Source organism: Engystomops pustulosus, chromosome 8 (assembly GCF_040894005.1).
Source record: "Engystomops pustulosus chromosome 8, aEngPut4.maternal, whole genome shotgun sequence".
Lineage (NCBI taxonomy): Eukaryota > Metazoa > Chordata > Amphibia > Anura > Leptodactylidae > Engystomops > Engystomops pustulosus.
This window is the reverse complement of record NC_092418.1, coordinates 31362578-31385213: the sequence shown is the minus strand read 5'-3', so window position 1 is coordinate 31385213 and position 22636 is coordinate 31362578. Positions and strand designations below refer to the sequence as shown.

The 22636-nt window shown below is 44.6% G+C and overlaps 1 protein-coding gene across 3 annotated transcripts in view; it reads left to right on the top strand.

Annotated features, from left to right (window-relative positions):
- Positions 1–22636, top strand: part of DNAH3 (dynein axonemal heavy chain 3) — a 272966-nt gene that overhangs the window by 223926 nt on the left and 26404 nt on the right. For all 3 annotated transcript variants that reach the window (XM_072120542.1, XM_072120545.1, XM_072120544.1), the window contains exons 48-51: positions 10890–11556; positions 11643–11808; positions 12732–12948; positions 17314–17496. In XM_072120542.1, coding sequence (XP_071976643.1) covers positions 10890–11556; positions 11643–11808; positions 12732–12948; positions 17314–17496 — 1233 coding nt within the window. The remainder of the gene's footprint in view (positions 1–10889; positions 11557–11642; positions 11809–12731; positions 12949–17313; positions 17497–22636) is intronic.

Genomic DNA, 22636 nt, shown 5'->3' with positions numbered 1-22636 from the left:
AGATTAGGGGTTGGAGTTAATTTGTATTACAAAGAATAAGAAGCCCCAAGGTGACAGCTTGTACAGAGTAATTATCACAATATGACCAACAAGGTCACATAAAAGAAAAAGAAAAAAAAAGGGGGATATAAACTAACAAACATGTACATATAATATGAGAAAAAGGAGACGAAAAGGAGGGGGGGGGAGGGAAGAAGGGGGAGGGAAAGGTGCGAGGAAAGGAGGGGATACGCATTATGAGTGGAGGATTTGTAAGACCGGGTTCCAGCGACTAGGGAAGGGCTGTGGCATGTGCCCGCTCATGATAGGAGATCGTGAAGTTCCTGAGAGTTCGAGAATGTTTCCCATGGGATCCAAGCTGTGTTTGCCTTGCCCGGGTCTGCTGAGTCATTAGCTACTAACTCCTCCATTCTACGAATAAACCCAAGCTCCTGAATCCATTCAACTATTGTAGGTGGATGAGGGCTCTTCCAATGTCTAGGAATGACTGTGCGAGCTGCGGTTAAAAAGTGGCGAAGGAGACCTTTTTTGATGGTAGAGATAGTACCGGGTATAATCGACAATAATGCTAACTGAGGAGAGGGAGTGGCACTTTTACCGGTAACCTGATGGTAGACGTCAAAGACCTTGTTCCAGAACGGCTGGAGGATCGGACAGCTCCACCATATATGGAGCAGAGTACCCACTTCCGCACCACATCGCCAACAGACGTCTGAAATCTCGGGAAAAATCCTATGAAGCCACGAGGGACATCTATACCACCTGGAGAGTATTTTATAGTTTTTTTCCTGAGCACTACATGGAAGTGGCATTTTGTGCGAAAATAGAAAGGCCTTATCTAGTTCCTCGTCTGTTAGTTCCGTGGAGAGAGCTGTTTCCCAAACTCCAATGTAGTTTGGCCTACCTGGAGTGGCATCCTCTAGCAACAGACCGTATATGGTTGAAAGAGCATGAGCTGGTGAGGAGGACAATCTGAACAATGCTTCTAGGGCCGTGGGAGACGACCCGAACGCGGTACGTTCAGGGTCGGCCGCTATGTATGATGCTAATTGTCTATGCTCTAGCCATGATAGTGGAATATCAGGGTGGGAGGCCCTCAGAGACTCCATAGAGGGTAAGGTCCCATCGACCACAACCTGGCCCAGACGGGTGTCGGAAGAGGCCTCCCAACAGAGGAATCGCTGTCTACCCACGCCAGGTGGGAATGCAGGATTATGAAATAAAGGAGTCAAAGGGCCCCCCATCCTGAGTAATGTACTCTTGCTCATCAGTCCGTCCCACGTGGAGAAAAAGTATGGGGAGAATAGTGAGTGAGCGAGGTCCGGTGGCCTAGAGTTAACCGGGATCCAGGGAAGGTAGTGTAGCGTAGGAGATACTAAATCACGTTCCAGCCGGGCCCACTGTTTAGTCTCTGTATTGTAAGTCCAGTCTACCAACCGCTGAGCGATGGCCGCTGTATGATATAGCCGTGGGTCAGGGAGTCCCACCCCCCCCCTAGCTTTCGTTCGGGACAGCACGGAGAAGCTAATGCGACTAGAACCGCCTCCCCAGATAAACCTCCGAAAAGCGCTACGGAGTTTCGAGAAAAAAAAACTGGGGGGTCGGATCGGCAATGTCTGAAAGAGGTACAGAAAGCGGGGCATTATGTCCATCTTTAAGACATTAACTCGGCCGAACCAGGAGAGGTGGCGGCCACGGTACTGGCTGAGGTCGCTAAGGGTTCTCTCTAAGAGAGGTTTGTAGTTCAGGGCATACAGAGAGGAAAGGTCTGCTGAGATATCAATACCCAGGTAGCATATGTGGGAGCTCTTCCATTTAAAGGGGAATTGAGAGGCCAAATGGAGCACTTCAGCCCCAGGGAGGGAAACATTTAAGATCTCAGATTTCGAGAGATTTACCTTAAAATTACTAAGGGAGCCGAATTTTGTGAATTCTTCCAAAATATTGGGGAGAGTAATTCTAGGTTGCGAGACATATAAAAGGAGATCGTCCGCATAAAGGGCCATCTTATATTGGTGGGTTCCAATTTGAAGACCGTGTACACTAGGGTTCCGACGAAGGGCAACCGCCAAGTGTTCCATAACTATAACATACAGGAGAGGTGATAGGGGGCAGCCCTGTCTGGTGCCATTCTTAATATGGAAGGGACCAGACAGGATACCGTTAGTTCGGACCTGGGCCGTGGGGGCCGAATATAAAGCCTGTACCAGGCCCAGGAAGCGAGGGCCAATGCCCAGCTGCTTCAGTGAGGCCCAGAGGAAACCCCAGTGTACACGGTCGAAAGCTTTCTCTGCGTCCACCGAGAGCAAGCACATCTGCTGTCTAGTCGACTTAGCCCTGGAAATAAGAAGCAGAGTCTTATTAGTGTTATCACGTGCTTCCCTCCCTTGGATAAAGCCCACCTGATCATTGTGGATAACGGATGGAAGTAAAGGCCCCAGGCGGTTGGCCATTAATTTAGAGAGTATTTTTATATCCATGTTAATAATGGAAATTGGGCGGTAGCTGGCGCAGATGGAGTGATCTTTACCGGGTTTGGGGATCACGGAAATAGAAGCCTGTAACGATTGCGGTGGAAGAGGGGCCTGGGAGGAGATGCAATTGAACGTACGCGTCAAGAATGGGACTAAGTCAGTCTTCAATATCTTATAGAAACGGGGGGTAAAACCGTCGGGGCCTGGGGACTTGCCCGCCGGCGTGGTTTTGATGACCTCCATTACCTCTGATTCAGAGAAGTCGGTCTCCAGGTCCTCACAACCCTCCTTAGTTAGTCTCGGAAGAGCATTATCCTTAATGTACGCTTGTATTCTCTCCAGCTCTCTGGCCCCAGCCGAGTCAGATAATGGGCCCTGCAAGTTATATAAACTTTCGTAGTAGCTCTGAAAGATTTTATTAATCTCGTTGGGGTTGTGAGTCAGTCTGTCTGAGCGGTCCTTAATCTGTGGAATATACGTACCGGTCGTACGGGGGTGGAGGTACCTAGCCAGGGCTCTCCCACACTTGTTAGAATACTCATAGAAGAAACGCTTGTTCCTATCCACAGACCTCAGGTAATTCTGGTTCAGTAATTCCTTCAGTTCCTCACGGGTATTCAAGAGTTCATTCAATACCGCCTGGGACCCACCACTTTTGTGCTCCTGTTCTAGGGTACTAATCCTGGACAAAAGTGCCTGGGTTTTGGCCGATCTCTCCCGCTTCAGACGGGCCCCGTGTTTAATAAATACGAGTTGAAGCATACCCTTGAGGGTCTCCCACTGTATTGGGAGTGGAGGTTGTTGTCCCGAGTGAGTAGTAAGGAACTCGGCAATTTGCTTACGAATGTCCGCAAGGCAAACAGAGTCCTTGAGCAAATTATCATTAAGACGCCACCGCCATGGCGAGGCATATGGGCCTGGGATATCTAGAGCGAGGGAGATCGGGGCATGGTCCGACTACAAGGAAGGAGCCACTGACGCTGCGGGCCTCCATGTAAGGGCATGATGGCTCAAAAAGAACATGTCCAGTCGGCTGTGAGACCGATGGGCCGGGGAATAATAAGTATAGTCTCTGGACTGCGGATGGAGGATTCTCCAAACGTCTATTAGTTGTGATTCCCACAAGGCTTTACGTAGCTTCCGCATTTGGGCTGGAGCCAGAGAGGGTCGTGCCACGGAGCAGTCAACAGTCGGGTCCATCGGGAAATTAAAGTCCCCCCCATAACCACTATGCCCTCCGAGAAGTCCCGCAGCCTAGTCAAAAATCTGCGGCAGACTCGTATCTGATCTCTATTAGGGAGGTACACTGAAGCCAGTGTCAGCAGGTGTCCCCATAGCTTTATTTTTACAAAAACATATCTACCCTCGTGGTCAGTCATGGAGTCAATAATTTCGTGCTGTAGGTGCTTGTGGATAGCAATAGATGCCCCCCGGGATTTAGCCCCAGAGTGAGTGCTATGGAACCAAGTCGTATAGTATCTATCTCTGAGATTGGGTATGTTGTCGGTGCGGAAGTGGGTTTCCTGTAGGAATAGAAGGTCGGCCCTCAGTTTGTGCATACGGAACAATATCTGGCTGCGTTTCTGAGGAATATTCAACCCCCTAGCATTGAGGGAGTAATAAGTGATCGTAGCCATAATCGTGTCTAGTGCAAGGAAATGAGCTCAGTCCTAAACGGATAGGTGCGCACTGGGGGGGGATAACAATGGGGTAGGGGGACAACAGTAGGAAAGATTCAAGGAAGGTCAAACGATGGGGAAGGGGATTCAAAAGCAACAAATAAAACAATAATAAGGCAGCTTCAAAGGCTGCTAAGGTTCTAGGGTCAAATTCTGACGAAAACGACAGAAATGAGCCTATTGGGGTCAGGTTATACCACGAGTAGACCTGCTAGTCGTGGGGCCCACTGGGAAACGAGCTGTCTATGCAGGGCGCCCCCGGGGGCCAGGGACCGCCAAGAGAAAAGAACAACAATGTACAATTATCCATGCCTTACTTTAAACAAAACACTGGCAGAGCGAACATGTATATGAGCAATCAATGTAACGGTGCAACGTTGTAATTATATAACAAGGCAGCCAACAATGGGCCAATATAAAGGATACGTTGGAGGACCGGAGGCACTGTTCCTGAGTAGGGGGGTAGGGACCCAAGATGTCTTGGAGGGTGAGTGCAAGTCCAATTAAAGGCAAAGAGTCCTCATCTCGGCTGGGGGGGACCCTGGACGTCATCCCCTACTCTGTCAGGAGAGCGTCTCCTGCCCCTCCGGCGAGGGAATCTCTGAGGCCTTGGTGGTTGGAAGGGTAGATTGGGTGGGAGAAAAGAGGGCCAGTCCGATATAAGAACATCCGGCAAATTAAGAGCAGCAAGAAATGCAGGGAGGTCTCCAGGATGACGAAGTGCTGTTGTTAGGCCGTCGCGCCTGACTTGGAGGCGAAACGGGAAGCCCCATGAGTATGGTATGTTCCTGTCCTGTAGGATGTTCAGGAGGGGCTTAAGGGCCCTGCGCTTCTGAAGTGTTAGGCGAGACAGGTCAGGCAGCAGCTGAATTTCTGCATCCCGGTAGCGTACTCTGCCGGCCTCCCGTGCTCTATTCATAATTTGCTCCTTGAGCTGGTATCTATGGACTCTGCAGATGATGTCCCTAGGTCGAGACAGATCATTCGGACGAGGGCCCAAAGCTCGGTGGGCTCTGTCGAGCTCTAATGGAGAGTCCACAGGGACCCCAAGAATGTTGTTGAATATGGCTCTGAGGGTACTGTCGATCTGCTGGTTATCGATAGCTTCTGGTAGTCCCCGCACTCTGATATTATTCCTACGGCCCCTATTCTCGGCGTCATCCATCTGCTCAGAGAGGGCCAGGATTTGTTGTGAGTGAAGAGAGATCTGTGTATCATGAGCTGTGAGTCTTTCAGTAACGGTGCGATAGGAGGATTCGTTGGTGGATACTCTTTGTTCAATCTGTTGGACTTCATCGCGCAGGCCGGCCATCTCCACTCTGTACGATTGTTCAAGGCGAGCCACATAACTCTCCATATCCTCTCTGGTTGGGATGGCTCTGATATGGTTGCGGAGGGCCCGTATGTCTGCCAGCACACCTGCTTCAAGCGGGTTGCGTTGATAGTTTGAAAAAGGCTGCGGGGAGATTGAAGCTGCCCTTGTGGGCGATTCACCAAGAGATTGATCAGGATCACTATCCTGGGTGCTGTTGTAGTATAAACGCGGGCTCCTTGATAAGGAGGACTCTGGAGGGCCAGGAGACTGTGCCATCGGTGCACTTTGAGGCCAGGTACCAGGAGAGTCCGGAGAGGCTCCCAGGGATCCCCTGATGGTGCTAGCAGGTAGGTGTGGGGGCGATGAGCCTCTCTCGCCGCTCAGCGGAGGGGCCTTCAGGACCTTCACACTTGGGTATAACCCTGCATGGGGGGGGGGGGTTGTAGCTGCTGCTGACCCATAAGCAGCGGCCCCCTCAGTGCCTGGGGGGTAGAACTCGGGGGTCAAGGGACATAGGTCTGTGGCCTTCCCTGGGTGAGTTCCTGTGGCCTCCTGCGCTTGTGAGACCCTTATCGGATCGAAGTCCAGTACCTCAGGGGGGATTTGCCGCTCACCTGTCGCCGCTGGTGCTGCAGAAGGGCTGTGCTGTGGAGAGGTGTCACCCCGGACTGGAGTGAGGCATGTGCCGTTCAGGCCTGACCGAAGGGCAACAAGGCCGGGAGATACTGCGTGGGACCTCTCAGGGGGCCGCGGTGGTACGTTCCCGCTCAGGGCCCTCAGCACCGGAGCGTCGGCGGCCTCCGCTATGTCTTCTGGAGCCGGAGCAGAGTCGGGAGAGGACGGAGCCGCACCAGCACAGTGTGCGCGGTGTTTCGGAGGCCCGGCGGAAGTGCAGGCCCGCGCCTGAGTGTGAGAGGAGGCCGCGACATCCGCCATTATGGCGCGCTCACCTTGCCGCTCCGGGCACCCGGCATCGAGTCCCTCAGCTGGCTGCGGACCATTTCCCGATGGGCAGGGAAGGGCTGTGAGGATGGACCCTTGAGGTGAGTCGTCCGGGGGGGCCAAATCAATCAGGTCCCTCGCGTCCTGGGAGGCCTGAGGGACCATGTACCGGTCTATTCCCTTCGGTGCGGGCCTCGATGGGGTTGGGGCGACAGGCCCTGTTCCCCTCTTCTTTCTGGGACCCATGTGGGGAGGAATCAGGCAGGATGGGTAAGGATTCTGTGGCGGGATCCTGGCTAAACCCGGGAGCTAAGCAAGGTTGCTTCCTTACTCCTCCATAGCCAGGCCACACCCCCCCAGTTATGCAGTTATATTCATGCACTGTATAGTAGTGCTGATCTGGGGACTTCCAAGGCCCAGACCAAAATATCCAGGGCTTTACCTGTTTGCAGATTTTGCATTGGGGCCAGGCAGCTTAAAGGTACCATGTCAACAGATTTTACCCCATTAAACTTCTACCCCCCCCCCCCCCTCCTCAGGTAGGGAACGATATAATTTCTATAATTCCCTCTTTCTTGTGAAATGTCACCCGTTTACCTATAAAAAATCCCCTCCAAAGTCAAGTGAAAATGAGCTTACAAGAGTCATATTTTGTCATAGATGAGCATAAATCCAGAAACCTCTATCCTTGGTTCTATATTAAAGATAATAATCTCATCTTCCAGATCAAATTAGGCTTGTGGTTCTGTGATCTACTGAACCAGAAATACTGGCAGTTAAAGAAGTTGTTGGAAATGCGAGCTGCAGATATAGATACAGTTCTTTAACTGTCTGCATATCCGGTTCTGTAGCTCACAGAACCACAATCTTTAATATGACACAAAAGCATGTTTCTAGATACTATAGAACTAAAGATGGGGGCATCTGAATTGACACTACCCCTAAAATATGTTTCTTCGATGCTCATTTTCATATGACTTTGAAGACCTCATTCCCTAACTGGGGAGGCTCGTTATTTAGTGAGGTAAAAAACTGGTGCCCTTTAAATCTGGTCCCTTTAAGTTAAGCATCTGGTCTATGGCTAAAGATTAAGCACTGTATATTTTGTGTGGTTTTTGGTTTAAGCAGAGAGAACTTGCACATTACATAATCATTAATGATTACAAATTCAGAAATGTATGAAAGGGACTGCTACATTTATAAAAGGTGTCAAATTTCAGTGTAAAATAAATTAATATGAGTGAATTTTCTCCGTTTTGACTTGGAGGGCAGTAAAAGTTTCATTCTGTCTTTGTAGATATTTAAGAACTGATTTTTTTAGTGTTGAAAAATGTCTCTGTGCCGTCACTACATGACATGTCACTAATGAACCTCACAAATCATATTCCTAAACTTCATGGCAGAAACGTATTAGAATTAAAAGTTCATTTAGTAAAAATGTCACATTACGACTCAAAAGGAAACTTTGACTTTACGGTGTTATTTTTGTAAGACTTTTTGTAAAGCCTCGAGTAAAATTTATGTATTGATTTTTAGGCAGAATTAATATTTCTGAAGTGTTGTCAGGCCCCCAAAATGCCACAAACCTGATACCCAGGACTTGAAAAGTTTGACAATAATTTCCTTCTATATTCCATGCAGCGCAACACGGAAAAAGTTTTTAGTTTTTTTCTTTTGGCTCACACTATGTAAAGATGACTTGTAAGTAGTCTTGTGGGCGGAGCCGCTCCTCTGGAGGGTCACATTTGATTATTTCCTCCTCTTGGCCTGGTTGAAACCCCATGGGCCAAGTACATCACAAGCCACCTTCAGCTCATCTGTAAAGCAAATTATCATTTGCTGTAGGCAGACCAGCGTGACTCTAAAGAGGTGTGACTCCACCCCCATGACTTGTTACTGGTCATTTGAATATGGAGTGTCCAGTTAATTCTATTTATAATAGATGCTGTATCATCCTGGACATAAAATCGCATCACATTGGCAACCGTTCACCAGCATAGATGGACACATGGGGGACATACACTCACCGACCACTTTATTAGGTACACCTGTCCAACTGCTCATTAACACTTAATTTCTAATCAGCCAATCACATGGTGGCATTTAGGCATGTAGACATGGTCAAGACAATCTCCTGCAGTTTAAACCGAGCATCAGTATGGGGAAGAAAGGTGATTTGATGCCTTTGAACGTGGCATGGTTGTTGGTGCCAGAAGGGCTGGTCTGAGTATTTCAGAAACTGCTGATCTACTGGGATTTTCACGCACAACCATCTCTAGGGTTTACAGAGAATGGTCAGAAAAAGAAAATTAATTCAATGAGCGGCAGTTCTGTGGGCGGAAATGCCTTGTTGATGCCAGAGGTCAGAGGAGAATGGGCAGACTGGTTCGAGCTGATAGAAAGGCAACAGTGACTCAAATCGCCACCCGTTACAACCAAGGTAGGCAGAAGAGCATCTCTGAACGCACAGTACGTCGAACTTTGAGGCAGATGGGCTACAGCAGCAGAAGACCACACCGGGTGCCACTCCTTTCAGCTAAGAACAGGAAACTGAGGCTACAATTTGCACAAGCTCATCGAAATTGGACAGTAGAAGATTGGAAAAACGTTGCCTGGTCTGATGAGTCTCGATTTCTGCTGCGACATTCGGATGGTAGGGTCAGAATTTGGCGTCAACAACATGAAAGCATGGATCCATCCTGCCTTGTATCAACGGTTCAGGCTGGTGGTTGTGGCGTCATGGTGTGGGGAATATTTTCTTGGCACTCTTTGGGCCCCTTGGTACCAATTGAGCATCGTTGCAACGCCACAGCCTACCTGAGTATTGTTGCTGACCATGTCCATCCCTTTATGACCACAATGTACCCTGTAACATCTGATGGCTACTTTCAGCAGGATAATGCGCCATGTCATAAAGCTGGAATCATCTCAGACTGGTTTCTTGAACATGACAATGAGTTCACTGTACTCAAATGGCCTCCACAGTCACCAGATCTCAATCCAATAGGGCATCTTTGGGATGTGGTGGAACGGGAGATTCGCATCATGGATGTGCAGCCGACAAATCTGCGGCAACTGTGTGATGCCATCATGTCAATATGGACCAAAATCTCTGGGGAATTCTTCCAGCACCTTGTTGAATCTATACCACGAAGAATTGAGGCAGTTCTGAAGGCAAAAGGGGGTCCAACCCGTTACTAGCATGGTGTACCTAATAAAGTGGCCGGTGAGTGTAAATTTTCCCTTTAAAGAAGCAGAACATTTTAGTCAAAATTTGTTTTGAAACAACTATTTTCAGAATATACTTTTGCTGAGACACCAGTGATTATCTGAAGAAGTATACATTTTTTTCACCTGCAAAAACTGAAAAACTACACAGTTCCTATTGAAATGATTAAGCTGCCTGTTTAATCCAAGGTCAGACCAAAAGTACAAATAATGGGCCGGAAATTATAGTACCAACTCTCCAGACATCTCTACACATGGAATAAGCAGCCATATAAGCATTTTAATATTACATACAGTAGATCAATATACAGATTAATTTCAACCACAATAAATAAAGGTTAAATACATGTTGACAAATTAATGACCAAGTAAAAAAAAATGGATGCACACAGTTGTCTCTCTATATAACTATTTATCAAGTATAAAAAAAGAAATTCCATGAAATATAAAAGTGTCCAGGTTCAGGGGATAAAGGTCATAGGTGAAGGCCATGGGGCCCTTATGGAGTTATAAATTAGTATTTGAAGTGCAGTTGATGTATTCAGAATATGTGCATTTACATACATTGCAACAGTCCTGGATAATGCAGCACAATATCTGTGTGTAAGTCTTATATTGTCCCTGGACCGATGGGATGCATATTATGCATATACTTTGCATATATTAAAGTCTGAGAGATATAAATAATGTATGGTCTGTGATACATACCAAGATATTCCAGGATGGTGCTATAGATATCAAGATTACTAAGACTTTTTAATGCTGTGAGGGTCAAGTGGTGTTCATTTTAACCCCTAAATTCTGTGAAATTATATATTTTTTCTTCTTTAAAGAATAGCCTAAACTCATGCAGAAGATACTTTTGTATGTTAGCAATGTCAAACTTAGGTAACATGGGCCCACCAGAGATGGTGATTTTGAGGGCCCACTTTCCATCTATAAAATCCCAGTGTAAGACGCGTCATCAATATAATCTACTCATCCATATAGTGAATCATTTTAAATTATTCTGAATCATTATAAAACAGCGAGACCTTCAAGTCATAGCCCCAATCCCCTACAAAGTCTTTTGCCTTTTTCTGGATTTTGGTGGACTATTACAATGTGTTGGAGGCTAGGACCACCGAAGGTTCCTTTAGTAATCTGGTGAACCAGTCTGGCCCTTTATGTTAAGAGCATGAAACACCCCTTTGACATTCTATCATGAAAATTATTGTTACTTTTGGAATCTCATATATTTTTGTCTCCCAGGTTCTAAGTCACTTGGCGCCTACAGGAAAAGTAGTTGATGACAACATTCGAAGCCTCTTCTTCGGAGACTATTTCAAGCCTGACAGGGACACTAAAGTATATGATGAGATTACAGATCTGAAGCAGTTAACATCAGTCATGGAGTATTACCTGGATGAATTTAATAACGTTAGCAAAGCTCCGATGTCTTTGGTAATGTTTAAGTTTGCCATAGAGCACATCTCAAGAATCTGCCGGGTGCTGAAACAGGACAACGGTCATCTACTGCTGGTCGGAATTGGGGGAAGTGGTAGACAGAGCGCTACAAAGTTAGCCACCTTCATGAACTCGTTTGAGCTTTTTCAAATTGAAATAACAAAGAACTATACCATGAACGAATGGCGGGACGACATCAAGAAAGTAATGCTGCAAGCCGGGGTCGCTGGGAAAAACACTGTCTTTCTGTTTTGTGATAATCAAATCAAAGATGAGGTGTTTGTTGAAGACATCAATATGTTATTGAACACAGGAGATGTCCCTAATATATTCCCTGCAGATGAGAAAGCAGATATAGTGGAGAAAATGCAGTCCATTGCAAGAACAGAAGGCAAAAAGATTGAAGCCACCCCTATGGCTATGTACAACTTCTTCATTGAGAGAGTCAGGGCTAACTTACATATTGTGCTAGGTGAGGAGACTTCAGTCTGGATTGTGTACAGTAAGCCAAATCCTACTATGTTTGTAACAATGGCTTTTATATTATTCCTCTATTAGCGATGAGCCCTATTGGTGACGCCTTCCGAAATCGCCTGAGAATGTTCCCATCTCTGATCAACTGCTGCACCATTGATTGGTTCCAGACTTGGCCGACCGACGCCTTGGAGATGGTGGCAAACAAGTTTTTGGAAGATGTGGACCTTGACGATGATGTCAGGAAAGAGTATGTTAAAAGGGGTTTTTGGTTTACAAAAACCTTTTTGTGGATCCTTAAAATTCAGTCAGGGCTGTAAAGCCAGGTTTGAAGAAACAAAAATTATTGTGACATAAAGGGGTTATTTAGGTTTTTATTTATTTTTTTCATTTTATGTAAGGCTTAGTGGTGCTTTAAAAAAAATTATTTTTAGTAACCTCCTCTGGAGTTCACTTGTGGAGCTCCTGCTGACTTTTGCAGCAGTGGTTGGGAACAGAGGCTAGCAATGACAGGCGGGGCTGGAAGAAGTGAGCACAAGTTTTTTCTTTGGTTTGTACAGCTCCCTCAAATCCTTACATACATTTAAAAAAAAAAAAAAACATGTAAAACCCCTTTATAGAAATGAGTGGAGCTTAGTTGCAATACCACACTCCGGTGTGGCACAGTTTTTGGCCACACTGGCCATGTTTTCCAGTTGTACGTCCATGCAACCCCTTTAGCAGTTGTGAAGGTAAAATAACTAATGTATAGGGACTCGTCTTTGGATAGCTGTTTTGTTCAGTACCTCCCCGGTACAATACTTTCAGCCATACTCAGCCGCCATTCTGTTTTGCTGCCAGTCATTGGCTCTTGCAGGCAACAGGATGGGCCGGTGTGCCCAGTTACACATGCACCCTGATGGTCCATTGAGCAGCACAGCAATCTCACTATGTCTACTGACCTAACCTATCCATCAATAGCAATATTGATAAGGAGGATTCATAATCTGCACTCCAGCAACCCCCCATGGATGTCTTTAGACAACCCCCACGGAGGTATAAGTCAACATTGCAGGATAAAATATTTTACAGGATTGATGTATATTTTTTTCATTCTTCCAGTGTCATTCTATGTTACTATGTAATTTAAAGCACATATATATACTGTATATTTCTGCTTCTGAAATATTTCAGGGTTGTCTCCATGTGCAAGTATTTCCAGGAAAATGTAAAAGACTTGTCAGATAGCTACTATAGCACGCTGCGTAGACACAACTACGTCACACCAACCTCATACTTGGAACTCATCCTCACCTTTAAGACGTTGCTGAACAGTAAAAGACAAGAGGTTGATACTATGAGAAACCGCTATCTGGTTGGTCTGGAGAAGCTGGATTTTGCAGCATCTCAAGTAAGTGGAAAATCGGGTGAATTACATTCATGTATATTTCATCGTTTAGTATATTTTATGTTACAATTTTAGAGACCAACTTTTATTATTGATTATGTTATAATGTGAGTGTCTCTTTGGCTTGGCTTTGGCTTTCTCTTTGGCTTTGTAAACTGTATAATCTCAATAGTAATTTATGGATCACAAGGGAAATAACTGTTCGGCGTTGTGTTACCTCATCTTCATTGCAGGCTCGGAATTAAAAATTTTATATGATTTATAATAATATAAAATGTATTGGTGCAGATTTACTACTAATGTGTAGTGTGTAGTTAGACTAGATAGTGTTAAACAGCTTCCAATTCCTCAGGGTCTGATGCTGAATGTTAAATCTAAGATTAAGACTGTCCACTTATACTTTACACATCATATCAATTGATGGTACAAGTTGTAAATATGTCTAAAAAACAGGCAGTGATTGTCAGAAAGGCATTTCCTATATTTTAAAAGGGAACTTGAAGTAGAAAGCATAAGGACCCAGTTGGTGTTTTAAAGGCAGCATCGGACTTGGTAATATGAGTGATTTTTCTTTAATTTTCTCATTCATTCTACTACTTTTCAAAAAATAATGAATACCCCTAAACGCTGAGGTCATAAAACATGTCTTCAAAACTCTCAAATAGACGTCAGTAAATATCTTTAGACCATTGTACCCATGTGGCTGCTGTGAAGCAAGTCTCTAAATGCAGTAAACAACAGCTTCGGCAATATGGCTGCCCCTTTAATCATGTAGAATAATAGAATTAAAAATAAAAAAAACTATGAGAAAATGAAACAGATTAGGAAAGATCACCCCTGCCTCATTCCTACTACCTAAAAACTGTTAATAGGATCAACCTTGATAGAGGGAAAACGTTAAAGTAAAGATACAGGTAGGTAAAAAGTATGCATAATATAAGCATATAAGGTTTTGAGATGATTTTAGGCAAAAATGACAACAGTGTTCATTGTAGCTCGACATATTGTAGAAATCTCCATATGTTATAACTAGTCATTCCGGCTGGCTACATTATTGTTTCCCTCAGCGCAATTCTATCTTGTATTCTATCTTCTGCAATATTGCCAGAGACTAGGATAGAAATGATTCATGTAGTGAAATACATATTCTATTAAAATATTTCATAAACTAAAAAAAGGAGAAATGAAGTGGAACAAGAACACATGAAGAATACATTACTGTGCTGAGGTGTTTTGTAGGCTTTTGGGGAACTAAAGTATAGCCGTAACCAGAGATCTGCATGGATATGCAACAAGTTGGAGCATCTACCTACCCTGCCAACCCTGGAATATGTGCTTTATATACTCACTATTTATATACTTACTACAGTACAGGACATGGGGGAACAACACACATTGTCATACTGCTCAACTTTAAGGGGCCGCACTAGTCAGCAGCATTCTAGATTCACTGCACAAAATGCCTCCCCAGAAATTATAAATACCACAGTAATGCAACCAAAAACAGATAGTAATAGTGGATACCCCAGACCAGGTAAGTATAATACTAGAGAACATAGAGTAGACAATAATAAAATTGGCAATCCCCAGAGCAGTCTAATAATGCTGAAGATCCCCTAGAGCAGACGATATCCTCTCTTTTCCTGGCCCCTCTTCTCCTCCTTGCACCATACTGCATCCTCTTCTCTCCTTCATGTGCTGCTCTGCTTTGTGTCCTGTGCTGGTTGTATGCTGTGGTATCAGAACCTAGAGCAGAGCTGTGCCAGGAGAGGGCTTACCACTCCTGGATCCTCTCCTACTCCTGGGGCAGTTCTGTTCTGGGTCCTTTAGCCAGCACATTCAACCAGCATCAGGAGCACAGAACAGAGCTGTAGGAGAGGACCCAGGAGCTTTGAGAACTCAGCTGGATTCACTGCTACCCAGACTCCTGCACCAATAAACTCTACCATCAGTTATGGAAGCACTCATTGGACATATTGGGGCAGATTTACTTACCCGGTCCATTCGCGATCCAGCGACGCGTTCTCTACGCTGGATTCGGGTCCGGCCGGGATTCATTAAGGTAGTTCCTCCGCCGTCCACCAGGTGGCGCTGCTGCGCTGAAGAGCATCGGAACGCAAACTGAGTGAAGGTAAGTGCAAGCTCCGCGACAGATTTTTTCTTTAAATGCGGCAGTTTTTCCGAATCCGTCGGGTTTTCATTCGGCCACGCCCCCCCCCCCCATTTCCGTTGCGTGCATGCCAGCGCCAATGCGCCACAATCCGATCGCGTGCGCCAAAATCCCGGGGCAATTCAGGGGAAATCGGCGCAAATCGGAAATATTCGGGTAACACGTCGGGAAAACGCGAATTGGGCCCTTAGTAAATGACCCCCATTGTCAGCAGGGCATGGACTGCAACTCAAGGCTCGACAGGCTGCATATGGTGACGGGTTGCATAGGGCATAAGATGCTTAAAGAGTGGATCCGGGCACAGGGGGCATACATCAGCATGTAAGTGTGCTTGGTTTACAATCCATGATCCTGGTGATAGATGCCCTTTATAGTTGGAATTGGACTTATACCCAACCTCAAAAGTTTCAAACGTGCTCTTAAAACCCATAATACTTGCTAACTGCATAAAATTTCAAATCTCTTTTTCCTGACCCAAGCTGTGTCATTCTCCCGTCTGTTATCCGGCAAACACCAGATAGATACCAAGCTCCAGTCTTTTCTGCAATCCCACTGATGTATATAGGACGGCGGCTGATGGTTGGTTCAAGCAGCAGCATCTTTATTTATGAAATTATTTAGTTTTGTTTCCTTATAAAGAATGGCTGGACCATTGTACAAGCTCTTTTACCTTTTGTGTCACCCCCTTCATCCTCATAGACTGTAAGCTCTTGCGAGCAGTACAATCACTCCTATTGTTCCATATGACTGTTTTGTTCTCTGTAATGTCTTATTTTATTCGTATATATGTCCCCTATGATTTGTAATGCGCTACAGAATATGATGACGCTATATAAATACAGATTATTATTATTAAGTTTGGCTTACCAACTCCGCAGCCCTGAGGAATAGGTGCCAAAATGTCCTGGTAGAGAGAAATTACATCATAAAATCTTGATATGGGATAATAAGCAAACCAGTAAATCTCTTCCAAAAGGATTAGACACTCAATTATGATCGGCACAGATTTGATTTAGGCAAGGTGAAAGGCCATATACCTGAGTCAGGAAGAAGATAATTTTCCCTATGGACATTCTCCTTGAAAGGCTCCTCTGAAGGCATACATATACATAAAGACCATGTAAGGTCCACTGAGGATTCTCGGTAAGGAATAGGAATAGGAAAACTATGCCTCCAGATCTAACCTAAATATGGCAGCTCCCTATATGTCAATTCCTGAGTTTCTGGCATGATATGGCATGAGGTAATAGGCAAACCAGTAAACCTCTTCCTGAAGGAAGAGACACCCAGATCCTCACCAATACAGTGTAGAGACCTGGTTTAGGCCTCTCATCTACTCATCTACCAAATTCACCTTCCTACACTGTGCTGACAAGGGATAATGATTCTGAAACAGCGCCTACATTTGGGTGCCTATTACCATATATACTCGAATATGAGCCTAGTTTTTCAGCACAAAAAATGTGCTGAAAACCCAAACTCGGCTTATACTCGAGTAAAAAAAATAATAATAAGGTTTTACCAGGTTTTTTTTTTACCAGGTTTTTTGGTAAAATTAGGGGCCTCGGCTTATACTTGGGTCGACTTATACTCGAGTATATACGGGTACTTTTGCAAGAGATCTACTGGGTTGGTTGTTACCCCATGTCGTGTTACAAGACTTTCCGAAATTCAGGCATTGATTTGTAGTGATCTGCAGTATTTAATATAGCCCTGGAGGCATAGCTTTCCTTTCTCCCACCCTGTAAAACTTATTTGCATGATATTTCACCATTATCTAATTCATAATACACTAAATGGGAGCCGCAGAGAAAGTTTTTATATTGTGTATGCAGCTTCTGATGTAGAGCTTGTTATCAGGTTTGTTATTTATGTAGAAAGTCTGACAATAATAACTGCTTACTGCAGTTTACTTGCACTTTTGTTACTTCCCTCCAAATTGACCTAGATTGCTTGATGTGGGTATTGTGTCCCAGCAGCCTGTTAAGCTGCTAATCTTTTAAAATGGATGTAAAAAGCAAGTACTTTTAATATGTAAACGCTGCTGTGAAGTATGAGTGAGAGGTGGTTGTTCTGCATCTCTTTGTTATGTTTGTTCTTATCGTAAGTTTAATAAGATCTAATGATTCCCATTGCAGCTGAATCCGTTGAGTCGTACAATTGCTAATTATTGCTCCTCTTCATGTAATTTGCATTAGGTCTCAGTTATGCAGAAAGAGCTTACAGCGCTTCAACCAGAATTGATTAAAACTTCCGCCGAAACCGAGAAGATGATGATTAAAATAGAAAAGGAGACGGTGGAAGTTGATGCGAAGAGAGAACTTGTGTCAGCAGATGAAAGAGTGGCCAACGAGGCGGCCGCAGCCTCTCAGGCGATTAAGGTAACCCCCAGTTCTGGGACAAAGACTCACTTTAATCCCTTAGTAATAGATAACTTTATTTTGAAGGTGGATCACCACCATTGGTCCAAATAATCCAATTTATAGTTACATCTCCAGTACCATTACCATTTATACCCTACTTTATTTTGACGGGATGATGGAAATCTCTGTAATCAGAACCATAACATCAAAAATGAAAAACTAACATTTTTAAATAATTTTGTTGCCGTGTCAACAGCTACACATCCATGGTAACAGACAACAAACTATGTGTAGTCTGATTTTTTAATCAGTTCTGACATAACTAATGCAGTGTTACCACAAAAACAAAGATGACGTAAATACTTGCACACAAACGTTGTTTTTGAATGTGTGCTTGCTGTTGTTTCCAAGACTAGCACACATCCCTATGTATTTCTATTGTCTCACACAGAAGACCGTGCTTTTCTATGGCCTCATGTATTAGCCAACTCAGACAGTCTTTTCTTCTGTCATCGGTGTGTGAGAGGACCTCAAATACTGATTACATGTGGGTCACAAGCAACTGAATGAAGGCCCATTGTTTGCGTCCCACTAATGCACACGTTCTTGTGCAGGTAGCCTTAGAGCTGGGGACTCATGTGCCGGAATCATTGCAGAATGTGGACAGCAGAAGCTAGTTGGACTTTACATAGGCTTCCAGCCATGGCTTACCTCGTATTTGCAGGCATGAGGTGACAGGGGAGACTAAGTTCAATGTTGAATACTGCATTTCTAGTCCCCAGCAATAATTGACATGCTTAGGAGATTTAATTTATTGTTTCCAGTCACCCAATTCCACCCTTCGTTAGGCCTATTGCAAAATTGCTAAATTTTCACATGGCACGCCACATGATGGCAAGCTTCAGCTTGCTCCTACCTCTTTCCTCCTGCTCCCCTCCTACAATGGCAATCACTCTCAAAGACTACCACCCACAGAATAATCGTGTATCATAGAAGTTCAGTGGAGGAGGGAGGAAGTAGGAGCTTAGTTATAGTGGAGAGCCACAGGCACAGACAGATCTCCCCCAAAGTGCGTTATTCACAGTAGTGGATACTCTTTTTCTAGAATGTCTGATCCTAATGAGGCCCTGAGTAAGTAATTGAGATTAAAGGAAATCTACCATTTAAAAAATTAAAAACCATGTACAAATACTCACCTCTGATCCTCTTAATGGGGTGGTGCTCCAGGCTGCACCCCCCCACACACACACACTTCCCTCTGTTATGTTGGGGGCATGTGTTTCTTTTCTAGGTGATCCCGTTGTGTCCAGATTAGCGGAGGACAGCTTCGGGATCAACATCAAGAGGAGAGTAGGTAAGTATTTGTACATGGTTTTTATTTTTTTAAATGGTAGATTATCCTACATTTTGTGAGCAGCACAGAGGAGACTTCATAGAGGGGAATAATTGCTAAAAAATGAAGAATGCTACTTTTTATAATGTACAGAAATAATGTTACTCCTGACATACTATTTTTTATGCAAAGTCTGGTGACATTTAAGGATACTTTAATTTTAATACAATAGTTTTGTTTACCTGGTAAGAAAGTTGCTGTGGTTGTTCTTGCTGCAGTTGTCTATTTTTAGTTGTCATGTTTGTTGAACTGCATCCATTTTTTTAAATGATCTCTGTCTTCACCTTTGAGAAAATCTGAGAAGTTAAGAGTCTGTTCAAATATAAATTCATGTACTGCCGCCAGAATAAAAGATCTGGCTACAGATCCCCTGGCAAGGGAGTATATTACATTTTTATTTTTTGCTCATTTAAATTAAGAACTTGGTTTAAATGTTTTGGCCCCCGTGCCAAGGAACACACTCGTTGCTGCTAGCAACTCTTCACAAGTCAAAGCCAGAAGACTGGCGGGGCTATCATACACCAGCGCACAAGTGCTGGCGTATGATAAATACCACTATCGGAGTTCATTCCAGTGATCAGAGGTTGGGGTCGAGAGATCCCTTCAGCGCATGGAGCGATTTTTTACTGATTGCACTCACTTTTGGACAAGAAGCCTTATTCCATTAGTAGGTTAGTACGATGTTAAGAAGGGACAGATGGGATCGCAGTATCAGACTACACAATATTTGTTTGTAGTCTGTTGCTGCGGAGACACATAGTTGATTATACAAGTTGATTAGACAAAATAGTTGATTCTTACTCCAGAAATTTTCTTTTTTTTTCCCATTTCCTATTCAAGATTTGGATTCTTAAATGTTAACTTTTTGTGAAGGTTATAAGTTGAACTGTGTAAAAGTGTCAGTGCTGTGGGACACATAAAATAATAGAAGGAGCTTAGACGTTAGATGTCACATTCCTTTGAGTGATTAATGATATATGTCGTGGTCATGTCATGTGAAGAACACACATCTCTAATCTTAGAATCCTCTTTTATGATTCTCACATAACTGCAGACCCATGCTGCATGCGGTCACAAATGACATGTAATGCTAGCATGGAGCATTGTATTTCTCCGACAAAGTGATCTTTTAATAATGATCAGTGTCAGGCCCCGGCTAACCTTATTAGGCTACATGGACCGTGGGGCTATATCCTTACTAGAGATCAGATTGTGACAGCCCCTGTTAAAAGCCTTTGACAGTCACTGTCACAGCAGTCAGCAGAAGAACCTCAGGCGGCTGTTCTTCTAATGATTATTTCATGAACTTTACTATTCTGAACTTTACTATTCTAAGTTTGAGTGAATAAGATGTAAAACAAGAACTAAATGTACTGTTTGTCAGATTTGTACATCCGCAAGAATTCAGCTCCATTATGTCTTTCCTGATACTTAAAATGTTTACATGGATGGCAGAAATAAATCTGAAAAGCTTGTAATATACTTAGAGAACTCAATGGTATTGTCAGAGTTAGATTGAAGGAGTCCTATAGCTTGAGGTCATGGCTGGTGAGCAGATTGCAACAGAATGTTTATGAATCAGATATTTGTAGATCCATATACAGTACATACATGTGGGTAGCTTACCTCCATTGATGTACACTAGCAGCATGGTGGATGGGAAACAAACAAAACTTATCCATGATGTGTAAACAACTCGCAGCATGTTAATTTTTGCAGCATGTAATAATATTTTAATATTTTTGTTAATGACTTCATATAGGGTTTACATAGTAGAGTTACTATACTACAAACTAAGCTTTGTAAAGTATCTAATACACAGGTGAATAGGATTTGTGGAAGCTACAGGATTAGGTGGAGCTAATACATTATAATGTAGATAAACTGAGGGTTGTGCACTTAGGCCATGGAAACAAAAAGTACAATCATATACTAAACAGTCAATTACTTTGTAAAACTGAAGAAGTAAAAGGCTTGGGGGTACTGGTGGATGGTAAACTTAATTTTTGTGACCAGGCAGCTGACAATGAAGCAAATAAAATTATGAGATGTATCAAGAGAGAAATAGCCCTTGCGCCAGTTTTCCATTGCATTTTTCATGTTCTTTTAGGGGCAAACTGCTTACTGTCAGGAACCAGGGGTAGTGGACCCACTGGACCACCGCGGACCATGACGTAAGCAGACACCTGGGAGCGGAGTCTAAGTGGCACCCGGTTTTCACCAGAGCCCGCTACAAAGTGGGTTGGACTTGCTGCAGCGTGGTACCACAAGGTCGCTATCCAGGTGCAACTTTGTCCGCGGCGGTGGCCAAGGCTAGGATCAGAATAAGATGGCAGGCATGAAGTCGTGGTCAGGCAGAAAGTCAGGACAGGCAGCACTGGATCAGAGTCAGGGACGTAGCAGAAGGTCAGGGCTAGCAGCAAAGGAGCAAAGTCAGGAACAGAACGTAGGTCACAACAGGAAATCACCATAAAAGCAAGGGACATCATAAACAAGCTTTCTCTAAAGCACAAGGCACGAAGATCCGGCAGGGGACACAGGAAGGGGACAGGAATATAACAGGAAGGGCAGCTGGCCTGTGCGCTGGCCCTTTAAATCTCAGATTGCCGGTGTGTTCGCACTTTAGTAGCGGGGACGCGTGTGCCAGAGCGATGGGACCGCCGGTGGAACATGGTCAAGTGAGTAAGGCTGCTGCAGGGAAGAGAGGGCACAGGGAAGCACACGGGTCAGATATCGGTCTCAGGTATTTCAGAAGTGTCTGCAAAACAATTAGGGGACGCTCCGTTGCGCGGTTTAGTGCAGCTAGCACTGTTCTTAGTAAATGTGCCCCATTGTGTACAGTTTTGAGCACCAGTGTATAAAAAGTACATCATAGAACTGGAATGGGCGTAGAGGAAAGCAACCAAGATTATTGGAGGAACTGGAATAAAATGACAGATTACTAAACGTGGGGTTATTTAGCTTAGAAAAGACGGCTGAGAGAGGGCCTCATTACTTTGTACAAATACCTGAATGGACAGTACAGGGATCTTTCCAAAGACCTTTTTATACCTAGGCCTCTGGCCATGACAAAGGGGCATCCTCTACGCCTAGAATATAGGCAGTTCCTCTGCACCTAGAGGAGATTCTACCATAACCATAGGCAGGGGGCATCCTCTACGCCTGGAGGAGAGGTGGTTCTACCATCGCCATAGACAGGAGACATCCCCTACACCTAGAAGAGAGAGGGTGCTACCATCACCATAGACAGGGGCATCCTCTACACCTAGAGGAGAGGAGGTTCTACCATCACCATAGACAGGGGGCATCCTCTACACCTAGAGGAGAGGTGGTTCTACCATCAACATAGACAGAGGGCATCCTCTACACCTAGAGGAGAGGAGGTTCTACCATCACCATAGACAGGGGGCATCCTCTACACCTAGAGGAGAGGTGGTTCTACCATCACCATAGACAGGGGGCATCCTCTACACCTAGAGGAGAGGCGGTTCTACCATCACCATAGACAGGGGGAATCCTATACACCTAGAGGAGAGGAGGTTCTACCATCACCATAGACAGGGGGCATCCTCTACACCTAGAGGAGAGGAGGTTCTACCATCTCCATGGACAGGGGACATCCTCTACACCTAACGGAGAGGCCGTTCTACCATTACCATAGACAGGGGGTATTCTCTACACCTAGAGGAGAGGTGGTTCTACCATTACCAAAGACAGGGGGCATCCTCTACACCTAGAGGAGAGGCTGTTCTACCATAACCATAG